Source organism: Dama dama, chromosome 12 (assembly GCF_033118175.1).
Source record: "Dama dama isolate Ldn47 chromosome 12, ASM3311817v1, whole genome shotgun sequence".
Taxonomy (NCBI): domain Eukaryota; kingdom Metazoa; phylum Chordata; class Mammalia; order Artiodactyla; family Cervidae; genus Dama; species Dama dama.
Window position 1 is genome coordinate 17,884,951 of NC_083692.1, and position 13,737 is coordinate 17,898,687.

The 13,737-nt window shown below is 47.3% G+C and overlaps 1 protein-coding gene across 10 annotated transcripts in view; it reads left to right on the forward strand.

Annotated features, from left to right (window-relative positions):
* Positions 1-8,467, forward strand: part of AREL1 (apoptosis resistant E3 ubiquitin protein ligase 1) — a 51,431-nt gene extending 42,964 nt beyond the window's left edge. For all 10 annotated transcript variants that reach the window (XM_061156626.1, XM_061156625.1, XM_061156624.1 and 7 more), the window contains one exon: positions 30-8,467. In XM_061156626.1, coding sequence (XP_061012609.1) covers positions 30-132 — 103 coding nt within the window. In that variant the 3' untranslated portion in view covers positions 133-8,467. The remainder of the gene's footprint in view (positions 1-29) is intronic.
* Positions 8,468-13,737: the final 5,270 nt, after the last annotated feature.

Sequence of the window (13,737 nt, forward strand, 5' to 3'; positions counted from 1 at the left end):
TAATCACTGCCCTCCCCTCGGCCTTGCAGTTTCAACCAGCTGTGCCTCCCTACGTATGACTCCTACGAAGAGGTGCACAGGATGCTGCAGCTGGCCATCAGCGAGGGCTGCGAGGGCTTCGGCATGTTCTGACCGCTCTCCCTGCCGTCTGCTTGGCTCCCGTGGCTTCCCGGAGCCTCCAGGCGGCGCGCGCCACAGACGCGACCGCTGACCCCGACAGACACAGAACCATCAGCCAGAAGCTGCCGCGTGCCCCCCCAGCGTGTGGAGGAGTCGGTCACCTCCCAGCCTCCTCCTTCCCTCGCCCCCTCCCTTCCCGCCTTCCCCCCACGGGCCCCTCTGGCAGGTCCCTAGCCTGAGCAAGTGGCTCAGTCACAGGAGGAGGGTGGGGGCCCGCTGCGCTCGCCCTTGGTTCTCAGAGGAGCTCAGAGGCGGGAGCTGCCTCAGCCGCTTTGCGACACGGAGGCTCGGCCTTTCTGGGAGCGCTGGGGTCCTCGCCTCGCTCAGCCTCCTCTGCTGATGCTCCGCAGGGGTTCCCTCCATGTCCCCTTGACCCAGAGTCTGTGAGTCCTTCTCGGGGACAGGTGACTGTCTGCTCGCCAGGAGGAGCACAGACCGGAGGTGGCCCACGGCGACAGACAGACTTCAGCTTTGTCCCTCTGCACGACGGCCGGTGCAGGCACGGGACTAGCTCACGTGGTTACTGATAGTACCAAAGGGTCCTTTTTTTTTGTGGTGTCAGAACTGGAAAAGGAGCTTTTCCCTGCAAGCGTTTGCAGAAATGATCATTTAATTCATAAAGAAGAACTCCCTAGTAAGCTTTTTTTTTTTTTTGAGTATAATAAACCTGTGAGACAGACCTAAGAATGTGAAAGCTAGCCGGGCTGTAGCCGCCAGTGCTGAAGGCGATTCTCCTTTAGGGTTGTCGGGCATTTCTTGGCATGTGACTGGCTTGAAGACGACTGATGCTTGTCCCTGAGTTTGTTCTTTACACTGAGGTGTGGCTGGGCCTGGCTCCTCACCTCCAACTTGTGCTGTCTGCTGAGAGCTGGGCATTCTTTAGGTTTCCACTGAAGAAAATTTTGGAGCAAGAAATTAGGATGGTTTGATAGCATGCCACTGGTCCCTGGTTCTCGCTGCTTGGTGTTCCCTGGCAGCACTGAGGCAAGGGAGAAGGGATCAGTAATTGCTTCTCAGAGGTCCTTAGGGTCAGGACACAAGGGACACACATCGAGGAGCTGTGTCAGACGATAAACGCCTCGCTGCCCCAGTGACTTCTGTCACTCCCTCAGTTACCAGCAAGGGCACCTCAGGAGGGAGGAAGACACACTAGGTTCACTATGACGTGATTGAAGAGAGCCTGCAGCTGTTTCTTGGAAGATGACAGCAACCTTTGCCATTAACGATTTGAATGAAGACATTTTCAAGACTCAGAATCTCATCGAATTCTGAAGTTTCTGTTTCTAAGAAGGCTTTGCTGCAAGCGACCATTCCCAATGGGGCATTCGACTCTGAGAACATTAACAAGCCATCTTTATTGCCAAAACCAGCAAGTACAAAGAGTCCAGAGATGAGGCAGGACTTGAGGCCATGCCTTGGCCTGCTGGAAGCACGTCTGAGCCCTCCTGTTCCCAGGGATCACGAGGAACAAGCCTTTCTGAGCTGCTACAGTTCCTGCCTGACCTCACTCCTTCGCAGTTGTCATTTGTCCTTGGCATGGGTGCTGAATGCTGACCTCACTCACCCTTGGGGTCCAGGGTCCAGCATTGGGGCCCTCTCGACCCCAGGTCCTCCACGCCACACGGTCACTGCTCTCCTCAGGGACCAGGACAAGGTGCTGCCCCATGGGATATGTACAGGCAAGTTTCATCATCCCCCTGGGAAGCATGATGCCGCCCTTTGGGCCCAGAGAGGGATTCCAGCTCGGGCACGTGGGCTGGCTCTGCTGTCTTTGGCCGTTGTTCCTCTTCCAAACCCTGTGCTCCCCCGCCCCTCCAGAGACTGATGCTGGAGCGCGAGTTGATTTTCTTGGCTCGATCTGTCCTTTCTGAGCTCTAGTCATAGCACGTTTCAGAGCATCCTGGGTACCATGGCAGCGCAGCTGCAGCCTGCAGTGGTCCTTAGCCCCAGGGTCTTTGTTTCACAAAACCGATTGGTACTGTTGTGGTTTTGTATTCTTTGAGTGTTCTCTCTCTCTCTCTCTCCTAACTATTCAAAAGTATCTTTGCTCTTTTGCCCTTTCCTTTGACCTTCTTTTCTAATCCTGCTTTGGAATTAGCCGGTGTGGGGAGACGTACACCATGTCAGAGAGAAGAAAGAGTGCCTGTTACTCGAAGTGTTTCCTATTCACGTTTCTTATTTTGGTCAGTTCTTTTATTTATGCCCTTGTGGCCCAGGTACTTGGGCGGCCAGCTAACCTCCTGGCTAGTGAAGGAGACCAGGCACCAAGTGAACACCAAGGAAAGTGTTGGTGTGTTTCTAGAACTCCAGCAGAGACCAAGCCCTGCTGCAAATTTGTCAGGCCAGACCAAAGGGCCACACAGTTGCAGCAGTAGTGTAAATATTTTGTACAGTGAATAAATGAATGTTTAAAAGGACTAAGAAGCAAGTGACTGCTGTATGTGATGATTCAGGGCTTAACTTGGAGGTGGGGAAGGAAAAGAAAAATGTAGAAATGTTTTTGCATTTCACCAGTAACCCTTCAGAAACAGTCAGCTTGGGATAGAATGGACTCCCGGAGCCCTGGCCTGGTCCAGACCTGCCAGCCCTCTCACCCTTCCTGGATTGCTGTCCGTGGTGCCCCGCAGGGCCTCGGTGCCTCCTTGCACAGAGAGCCAACAGCTGGGACAAGTGCTTGTACTCAGCTCCAGGGGGAGAGACCAGTTTGGCAAAAACAGAGGATGTCTGTTCTCATCAGTCTTCTCAATGTTAATTCGTTGTTTTACTGCATAAGAAACTCAATGTAGAAAATTTGGAAATTAAAAAAAAAGTACAAGAAAATAAGTTACTTGCCATCCAGAGGGAAGAACACTTTGGTGGGTGGTCTTATTTGCATATAATTGCACATGTATTTCTCAATGTCCCCGCAACCCTTGACTCTCCCACAAGTGCTTTGAGTGTGGCAAAAAAAAAAAAAAAAAAACCTGCTCCTCAAAAGTTTTGGGGTGGCAGGTGGGATGACTTCTTTTTCCAACGATAGATAAGCTTGGCAGAGAAAACCAGGCCTCTGATACAGGCCTTGTAGGAGAAATGTTAGGGACCCTGGCTTTCTTGGGGAAGTGAGCATGTTGTCTTTGACATTGCCCATTCTGGAAAATCAAAACAAATTCCCCTTTATAATTGTGTTTTGTTTTGTTTTTGTTGTGTTTTGCTTGTTTTGTCTTTTTGGCCACGCTGCATACCTTGCAGGATCTTAGTTACTCAAGCAGGGATTGAACCCAAGACCCAGCAGTGAAAGCACCAAGGCTTAACCATTGGACTGCTAGGGAATTCCCCTGTAATTGTTCTTAAAATACAGATTTTTTTTTTTTTTCCTTTCTGCCCCCACCTCCCAGACTCAGCAAATTGGAATCTTAACTTGAAAATTACTCCTTTAGAGTGCATTCAATCTACTCCCACCTCATCAAGCTCTCCTGAGTAGTATGAGATGTCTTAAACACACAAAACAAAATTCTCTCCCTCTAGCTTTACACTTCTAGGTTATTTAACCGTCTTAAATCTTTTATACTTGCTGCTCTTGTGGCTTTGATGAACATTCATCACTGAGTGATTTCATCCCTTCATGAAGTTATTCATAAGACTCAAGAGGCTGGTAGAATTGTTCTTGAATTAACACAATAAAATACTGCCTTCAGCTTCTCATGCAGTGTTACCTCTGAGCCATAGCAGCTCGAGCTCTGAGACCTCTGCCCAGCCACACTTCTCTTAAGAAACAGTGGAGGTTCTCCAGGTGGCTTGACCAGAGGGCTCCTTACCTCTGCTTTGATTTCACTTAGACCCTCAAGCATAACAGACCAGCTCCAGGTATCCTGTAATATACTTTCATTTAAAAATGAATAATTCCTCTTTTATTTGGAGGTGAACATATATACCAAAAAAGCATACAGCATATACACTTTAACAAATAATTATAAGAGAAGTGCATATGCAACCATCATCCAGGAAAGAAAGAAAGTGCATTACAGCACTGCAGAGCAATTACCTCACCCTTCCGGAGGTAACTGTTTTTCTGACTTTTAGAATACTTTTTTCACCAATTCCCTTTTCAATGAACCTGTCCCAAAAATCACAGTGGCGGGGTGGGGAGGGAATGAGCCCATGTGGTCCCTTGATAAGATGCTAACTAGGGTCAGTTTCTCCAGTTAGTTTAAAAAGTCATCTGAAACCATCATTGCCTCATGAGAATCTAGCTCAGATTCCTGATGCTGAATGTGATGAATCAGTCATATTCAAAGACTGTCAGTTCAGTTGCTCAGTTGTGTCCAACTCTTTGCAGACCACATGGACTACAGCATGCTAGGCTTCCCTGTCCATCACCAGCTCCTGGAGTTTACTCAAAACTTATGTCTATTGAGTTGATGATGCCATCCAACCATCTCATCCTCTGTCGTCCCCTTCTCCCACCTTCAATCTTTCCCAGCATCAGGGTCTTTTCAAATGAGGCAGCTCTTCACATCAGGTGGCCAAAGTATTGAAAAAGACATCTGGAAAAGACCCATTTTCACTCCATCTGACCATCCAAATTTCCAGATATGATGCATCAGTTCTTCAGCACTCAGCTTTCTTTATAGTCCAACTCTCACATCCATACATGACAACTGGAAAAACCATAGCTTTGACTAGACAGATCTTTGTTGGCAAAGTAATATCTCTGCTTTTTAATATGCTGTCTAGGTTTGTCATAACTTTTCTTCCAAGGAGCAAGCATCTTTTAATTTCATGGCTGCAGTCACCATCTGCAGTGATTTTGGAGCCCCCCAAAATCAAGTCTGTCAGTGTTTCCATTGTTTCTCCATCTATTTGCCATTAAGTGATGGGACTGGATGCCATGATCTTAGTTTTCTGAATGTTGAATTTTAAGCCAACTTTTTCACTTTCCTCTTTCACTTTCATCAAGAGGTTCTTTAGTAGTTCTTCACTTTCTGCCATAAGAGTGATGTCATCTGTATTAGTTCTTTGCTTTCTACCGTAAGAGTGGTGTCATCTCTATATCTGAGGTTATTGATATGTCTCCCAGTGATCTTAATCCAGCTTGTGCTTCATCCAGTCCAGCACTTCTCATGATGTACTCTGCATATAAGTTAAATAAGCAGGGTGACAATATACAGCCTCAACGTATTCCTTTCCCGATTTGGAACCAGTCTTGTTCCGTGTCCAGTTCTAACTATTGCTTCTTGACCTGCATACAGATTTCTCAGGAGGCAGGTTAGATGGTCTGGTATTCCCATCTCTTGAAGAATTTTCCATAGTTTGTTGTGATCCACATAGTCAAAGGCTTTGGCATAGTCAATAAAGCAGAAATAGATGTTTTTCTGGTATTCTCTTGCTTTTTTGATGATCCAGTGGATGTTGGCAATTTGATCTCTGGTTCCTCTGGCTTTTCTAAATCCGGTTTGAATATCTGGAAGTTCATGGTTCATGTACTGTTAAAGCCTGGCTTGGAGAGTTTTGAGCATTACTTTGCTAGCGTATGAGATGAGTGCAATTGTGCGGTAGTTTGAGCAGTCTTTGGCATTGCCTTTCTTTGGGATTGGAATGAAAACTGACCATTTTCAGACATTTGACCATCCAAATTTCCAGAAATTTGACCATTTCAGAGACCATCAAGTCTCTGCAAAGTTTCCCCCAGATAGTCTAAATTGGATAATTTATTCAGGATGAAGCCTGTGGATGTGGTTGCTACTTCTTTGGAGTCCCAGTTAGCAGGCCAGTATGGCCTTTATGGTCTTTGATGGCCATGAATGCCTTAAACTATGTTTGGCTGGCCAACTAGGCAACTTTCTGAGTGAGCAAGGTCTTAGGACTTCATCTCTTAAGGGTGATTCTAGGAAGAAGTCAGTCTTGGACAACTCAAGGAGCTAGGCAAAGATACAAATTTCTTTTCTAAATGGTGTGTCCTAGACCAAGTGGCTCTTCCTGACACTGGGAACCTACTTGTATTCTATGTTTCTGACTCCAGCGCTCCTGGGCCTCCAGCCTCCCCTGTGGGAGAGGCCTCTCCTGACATTTGGCCTTTTCTCAAAGAAGATGCCCATGAATCCTTTTGCATCAAGTGTGCAGAATGGAACCCTCAAAAGAGTAGAGAGCCATGAACTGATTTTAACTCTCATGGTTCAACTTTGGGCAAGACAGTCTTTTAACATTAGTTTTCTGACTTGCAAAATGATGCTGTTAACTAAAGGAAATTGACTAATAACTTGGAGCCCTTGGAAAAAAGTTTTCCTACATAGGTGTGTGAGATACCATATTGATTACAGCTCAGTTCAGTTCAGTTGCTCAGTCATGTCTGACTCTTTGCGACCCCATGGACTGTAGCACGCCAAGCTTCCCTGTCCATCACCAACTCCCAGAGCTTGCTCAAACTCATGTCCATTGAGTTGGTGATGCCATCCAACCATCTCATCTGCTATTGTCCCCTTTTCCTTCTGTCTTCAATCTTTCCCAGCATCAGGGTCTTTTCCAGTGAGTCAGTTCTTTGCATCAGCTGACCAAAGTATTGGAGTTTCAACTTCAGCATCAGTCCTTCCAATCGATATTCAGGATTGATTTCCTTTAGGGTTGACTGGTTGAATCTCCTTGCCATCCAAGGGACTCCCAAGAGTCTTCTCCAACACCATAGTTCAAAAGCATCAATTCTTCAGATTTGATTACAGCTCAGGGCCCTTGTAATTGCCAGACTAGGAGGTGATACGGATCTGGGGGCAGCAGGGGATGCTAAAGTGGATGACTAGTATAGGGTGGGGCTCTTGTCCCACCTTGCCATGTCCAGGCAGGCCAGAGAGAATGGGTGTTCAGGACACCTAGTCCACACACCTGTGGGACGAAGACCCCAGGTCACAAGAGACCTCCTATCTCTCCTTCATATGAACCTCCAAAGGCCAAAGGAAGTATCTGAGAGGACTGCATCTCAAACCACGTTCTGTGGTAGGCGACCTAATCCCTTTGGCTTTCTTTAACTCACTGATGACTGAATCATGAAGGCAGCGTCCATTTTTTGAGCTCTCCCTGACACTTGGAGCTTTAACATATCTTGTCTCATGTTAACAACCCTGCGAGGTGAGTTGTTTTCTCCATGCTACGCGAAGCAGCTGAGGCTCAGAGAAGACAAGTAGCTGCCAGGGTTCCTTAGTAAGTGGCAGAGCAGTGTTTGAACATGGGTCTGTTTCATATCAAAGCCCAAACTCTTTCCATGTGGCGGGTTTGTGTCGAGCTTACACTAAGGTTAGCTTAGACTGAGAAACAACCCAGTCACCAAGCCACCTGTCTGTGTTCACTGATCGTGTCTCACATACACTTGGTGACACTGTGTGACAGATGAACACTTTGTACTTTGTTTACTTGCCAGTTGTCTGAGGATTTGGGATTTCTGAGGAGAAGACCCTATTGATTCAGCAGAACTTCTGAGATTCAGCTATTGGCAGTAGCTTTAAAATCTTTTGTGTTTGAAAGTTCCATAGAATACCAACTAATGACTTGAATGAAGTGACTTCCAAGTTTAAAGGAATCTTGCATAAAGTATACATGACACTCAGGAGGCTATAACTGAAGAAGAAAAGCCTGAAATTTTAATATCCCCACTTTGGATGAAAATCCATCGATTGCACGCAAATGAAATGTTAGAATGAGGTCAGACATGGTACACCATACCCTGATGTTTATCTCTTGGTAACAAAGTCTGCAGAAAAAGACTCATTTAAATCTTTTGTCTCTAAACTCCCCTTACATGAAACACAGCACTGTTCGGCAAAGGCCAAATCTCTGGTGGTTATCTTGCAGAGGAAGCAAACATTTTCAAGAATGCCAGAGTTAAAGGGAGACACACACCTCAAACAAGACAGATTCTATTGGGACTCTAAGCACAGTATCTTCTGCCGGGTGAGGGATCCTGTACCTTTAGGTCAGGTTTCAACCTGACCTGAGGTCACTGTTTCAACCACTGCCATGTCATCTGCATTATGGATTTGCACACAGAGAAGTTTCTGAATCTTCTCATCTTTTGATGGAACAACAATGCTCGCTCTCTACTCAGAACTCCCACTCCAAAGAGTTGCCAAGACATTTTTCTATTTGCCCATAGAAGAATGTCTTGGGACAGAGTCAGGGATAGCAGTATCTGAAAGCCAGCTGGAGAGCCTTTGATGATTTTCATGTTATGTTGAAAACAAAATGTTGTGTTATTGTGTGAGAGGAAGATTATGTGTGTTGTCATTTTGTGCTAGTTCTCATAAATCCTGGGTCTAATTCTACACTTAAATTGTCACTTCATTTCCTATAAATGTACCTCCTTTGCCACCACTATCAAAAACAAATCTGATGTTTCTGTTCCTTCCCTGGTTTTATAGCTTTGCTTTTCCCTTCAGTTCTTTGCATCTCTGCATTTCAGTAAACATCTGTGGATCAGGCACTGGGCAGGGAGCTAGGGACACACAGAATAGAATGTGATCATTACTTCTGAACAGCTCACAGTCTCGTGGGGGAGACAGACATATAAACAATTCATTTTTCTTAAAGTTTCCTTCCCTCGAGGCTTAAGTGCCCAAAACCATCACCACCCACTCCCATAGTTTCTGTCGTTCCTGTTTAAGTGGGGAGGGGGGATATTTCTGCTTATGCTTGGAGGTCTTACTTTAAGTGTCGAGTAACAGCTGCAAGTGAAATTTGTTGAGCTCTTTACACATACCCAAAGGGAGGGAAGTTCATCTCCCTGTTGCTTTTCAAAAAGCAAGTACCCTTGCAACATGGATTCCAAACAGAGCGAAGGAGCAAGCCCCTCATTGTGCCATAAACAAGCCATCACACCTGAGCAGTTTCAGGGAAAGGCTAGGAAAGGGAAGTCCGTCATCTTGGGACTGGCTCCCCTTTAACTTACTCTCCCAGACAAAGTAGACCAGAGGTGTTGATTTTGGCAGCACGGGGCTGGCCTGCAGATCAGTGAATGAAATTAAAATCTTGAGTGAATGGGAAGAAGGATGTATCTCCAACACTAACAGCAATCAAATGGTTCCTGCTATGGTCAGAATAACTAGCGGGTGGCAGAGGAAAGACAGTTGTTATTTTCCAGGAACCCAGAGGCTTCATGAGTAGCCATGGAGTTGGCTGTGGCCACAAAAGATGGAAACATGGCTTCATTCTGATTTCCCTGGATGCTTATCAAACCCAGGACATTGGAGTCCTTGGTCATCTCTTTGTAGTGAGCTGCAGCTGATGCTTAGTTCTTTCTGGGGTTTGGGTGGCTCTTAAAGTGGATCCCCCAAGCTTCTGGGCTGAATCACAGCTAGATGGGCTGTTGCCTTGAGGAAAAATTTCAGCTCCTTTCCCCAGAGGTATTTCCCTGACACTTTGTCCTGATGATGCCAGCCCATGTCTCCTCAACAGGTCAAAGCTGCGGAAAGACCCTTAGGTGTTCCCTTCCAGGTCTGATCCTCGCTATCCCAGTCAGGGTAGACAAATGTTACTGGATCCTGGCAGGATTACATGTGCCTCTCTTGGAGATGGCCAGAGGTGGGCGTGGATACCTCAGCCGTGCATTTGCCTGCTCCATAAAGGCCTGGTTTCAACAATTCCTAATGAGATTCCCCCTCCACCTTGAAAGTTCTATTGTTTTAGCATCCAAGCTGTGACTTCCAGACGGCCTCTCTCACCCGGAAGCAGCACGAAACTCTTGTCAGGTCGTATCTTGAGTTTGGGCTCCAAAAATTGTCATCCAACCATGGGAAGATGAAAAAAAAAAAAAGCCAAACTCCAGTCTTGACTTTTGGGGGGTCAGGCTGGGCTCAGGGGCTTGGCGTGGTGGGAAAAGGGGGCCAAGAGAGTGGTTGGCACAAAGTTATGGAGAACTCTGGAAGCAAAGCCAGAGACTCTGAGGATTGAGGCCCAGGAAAGTCTGGCACCAATAGACGCTGGGTATTTAACCAGGAACAGTCGTTCTATTTTTCTCAGCCTTGGCAGTAGGTCAGGGCAGCAGGCAGTTCTCGCGGGGTCCACATCCTTCCTATTGTCTCCACCCCAGCCTCGCTCCTCGACCCAAACATCTGCTTCAGATTTGGGCCCCTGCCTTCTCGCCATTTCTGTACCAAACCACGGGTGGCAGGGCCGAGGTTGCAGCTCTGCAGGTGTGGGGCAGTGGAGAAGACAGGAGCGCTCTGGGGAAAGCTGCTGGAAGGTTTTGCTTCAGGTGCGCAGAAGGGTCTGACTTTTTTTTGTTTTTAATGTGCCTGTGTATCACCAAAATCTAACCAGTTAGCTGTCTTCCTCTCAGGGTAGATGGAGCAACCCAGGGCAGGAATTAGGACCAGCTGGGGAAGTCTCTGGGCATCACATGGACAGTTTTCAAAGGTAGTTGAGAGTCACTCCAGAAGGAACAAGTGATTAGTGCCCACAGCGAGCCGTGGGGAGGTGCTAACGAGGTATTAAATACTTCTCCGGCTAGCAGCCATGGATGACAGCCTGGGAACCAGAGCAGTGGGACCAGCAGCTAGGACTGGAGGTGGCAGACAAGGAGAAATGAGCCAGTGCTAGCAGCCAGTCCCAGCAGCCTCAGAATCTCACTAGAAGGGATTTCAGTTTCTCTGGTACTTGCCCTGAAATCCCAATCCATTTTAAGTGACAGAAACATCCCAAGAGAAAATGCTGGAGCATCTAGGGGAGCAATCTCAAAACTTATAAAAAAAATAATAGCCAGCATCTAACACTATGCCTAGCCCTGCCTGCTATGCCTAAGCACTGCCTGTATTAACTCATTTAATCTTCACCTCGGTCTATAAGGTAAAACCAGTTACCATTCCCATTTTAGAGATGAGGAAACTGATGTGCAGAAAAACGACTCACCAAGGGTACATGTCCAGTGATGAGTCTAAGGTGTCAAGCGGGCCCTGACGCCTTACATCACACAAGGTCAATGAAAGTGAAGTTTGGGGGCAGGACAGTCAAATGCAGAGTGTTCTGTTCAGCCTTCAAACCAGAGACAGAGGGTGCGGGCCTCTGACTTCTGGGGCCACGGAGAGCCCATCTGGTAGGTCTTCTCCAGCCAGTGCTCCGCTTCCCCCAGTTCTGGGCCTTCTCAGGCTTCTGCTGACCTTGGAAACTTCACTCTCCACCTCTGCCTGCAGGGCAGGTGGCACTCTTCCACCTCCAGACCCAAACCAGCTGCAGGAGTTTCTTCCGGGAGTTGCCTGGGCTCCTGGCCCCTAGTGGGGAGTGGAAGAGGAGCTACAGAGCAGGAGCTGGCCACGGCCCGAGGACCAGGAGTCCCATTAAACTCCAAAGCTCCGGGGTAGGCGCCAGGCCCATCACTTGACTGGAGAGTTGAGGGCCTCACTGAAATCCAGCTCGCCCTGGTAGGCCTCTGTTTTGCATATGACAGGCCTCAGGCCTCTTCCAGCTGCTGAGCTGTCTGAGGAGGCCCACCTGACCAGGCTGGAGGCCCGAGGACAGCGGTTCTGCAGCCATGGTAAGTGGGGTCTGACCAGGCTCGGCTCACCCTGCTAGGCCAGTGGCAGGGATGAGGTCATCCCAAGGGGCAGGCGTGGTGCAGGCAGGGGGTTCAACTAGCACCAAAACCCCCCGAGAGAGAGAGGCTGGAAGGCAGGAATGGCAGTGCCAGCATTTGTAGCAGGTTCTGTGATTCACAAAATAGTGTTCACAACCTTTATCTCACTTGAGGTTCACGCTCCCTCTGTGGGGTGCACCGTGTGTTTGTTAGAATCTGTCTTTTCAAGTTAAGAGAGATTGATCAGTTTATCCAGAGTAGAAGTGGCAAGGTCAGAATTTGAACCCAGATCTTCCGAATTCAAATCTACAATAAAACCAAAGATAGCTGTGGATATCTGTTTTACCGTTGTTAATAATAACGATGATGTTGACACCTCACTTAATATGTGTCAGGCTGTGCTAGTGCTTTTCAAGAATTTTCATGAATCCTCACATTCTCTGACACGGGCGGGTTTGAAAGACAGGGACGCTGAGTGGGATGAGAAGGGTGGCAGTCCTTTTGGGGCCTAGCCTGAGGATGGCTAAGTCCCTTGGTCTTTCTAGTCAGCAAAAACAAGCGTGGAATATTTTTCAGAAGAAGGTTTGGTTTAAAAAATGAAGGAGGTGTATAGCTGATTCATTTTGCTGTTCAACAGAAACTAACAGCACTGTAAAACAACTGTACTCCAGTAAAGATTCATTTTAAAAACTGAGGTAAATGAAGTAATGCAAAAGAAGAGGTTTAAGTGGACTTACTAATATTGATGTCTCCTGCTATGACGTCCAAACTCAGGAGTCAAATTCACTGTGAGCCCTGACCACAGGCCTCAACTTTGCCTGGAGGATTTGGGGTTGAGAGGCAGCAAAGATAGGAGAGCCCAGAACAACAGCAAGCCACGCTCCTTACACACACACACACACACACACACACACACACACACACGAGAGGCAGCAAAGATAGGAGAGCCCAGAACAACAGCAAGCCACGCTCCTTACACACACACACACACACACACACACACACACACACACGAGAGGCAGCAAAGATAGGAGAGCCCAGAACAACAGCAAGCCACGCTCCTTACACACACACACACACACACGAGAGGCAGCAAAGATAGGAGAGCCCAGAACAACAGCAAGCCAGGCTCCTTACACACACACACACACACACACACACACACACACACACACGAGAGGCAGCAAAGATAGGAGAGCCCAGAACAACAGCAAGCCACGCTCCTTACACACACACACACACACACACACACACACACTCAGGGTGGGGCTAAAACCCACAGATCTTACAATGTTACGAGAGTCTGGCCACCAAGGCCAGATGTCCTGAGAAGCTAATGAGGCTTATACTTAGGGCCTCTAACTTGTATGAGTCCCTTCCAAGATTATGTAACTTTTCAAGGTCATAAATTTTATAACACTTGGAAAGTAAGGTTTTTATACTGTAGTAGGTTTAGACCATTGTCTCCACCCCAGTTTCTCATTTGTCACATCCCCCTTCACATCAGGTGAGGGAACGTGGCTGTGGCATTTGGAGGTGTGACTAAAGGAGTTTGAGTTGGGGATACGTCCAGTTGGGTTCACTTTCATATACTCATTGGTTATGCTGTGAAAATATCCATTTGGGTCATGTGTAATGCATTTGTATCACGTAGTGTATTTATTGCTAGCCAGTTTGGTTAGAAATGGCTTTCTTGGGAGAACTTGTCCTGCAGGCCGGTGGTTAAGACTCTCTAGGTGGCGCAAATTTGATCCCTGGTCAAGGAACTAAGATACCGTATGCCGCTCAGTGTGACCAAATAGAAGAAAGAAATGGCTTTTCTAGAATATTCCCATCACACACTGTGAGGACTCACCTGACACAGTGACAGGTGCGGAGGCAGAACCTTATCACATCCTGCCCCAGAAGTCTGCAGGTGGAGGAACAAGGGTTGAGATGGATGGGGCCAGGAGCCTGTCTGGCAGGCATTCTTCCACACGACAGATGGTCAGAGCGCGTTCCGATTTTCTGTTGTCGCGGCTTGTAAAATT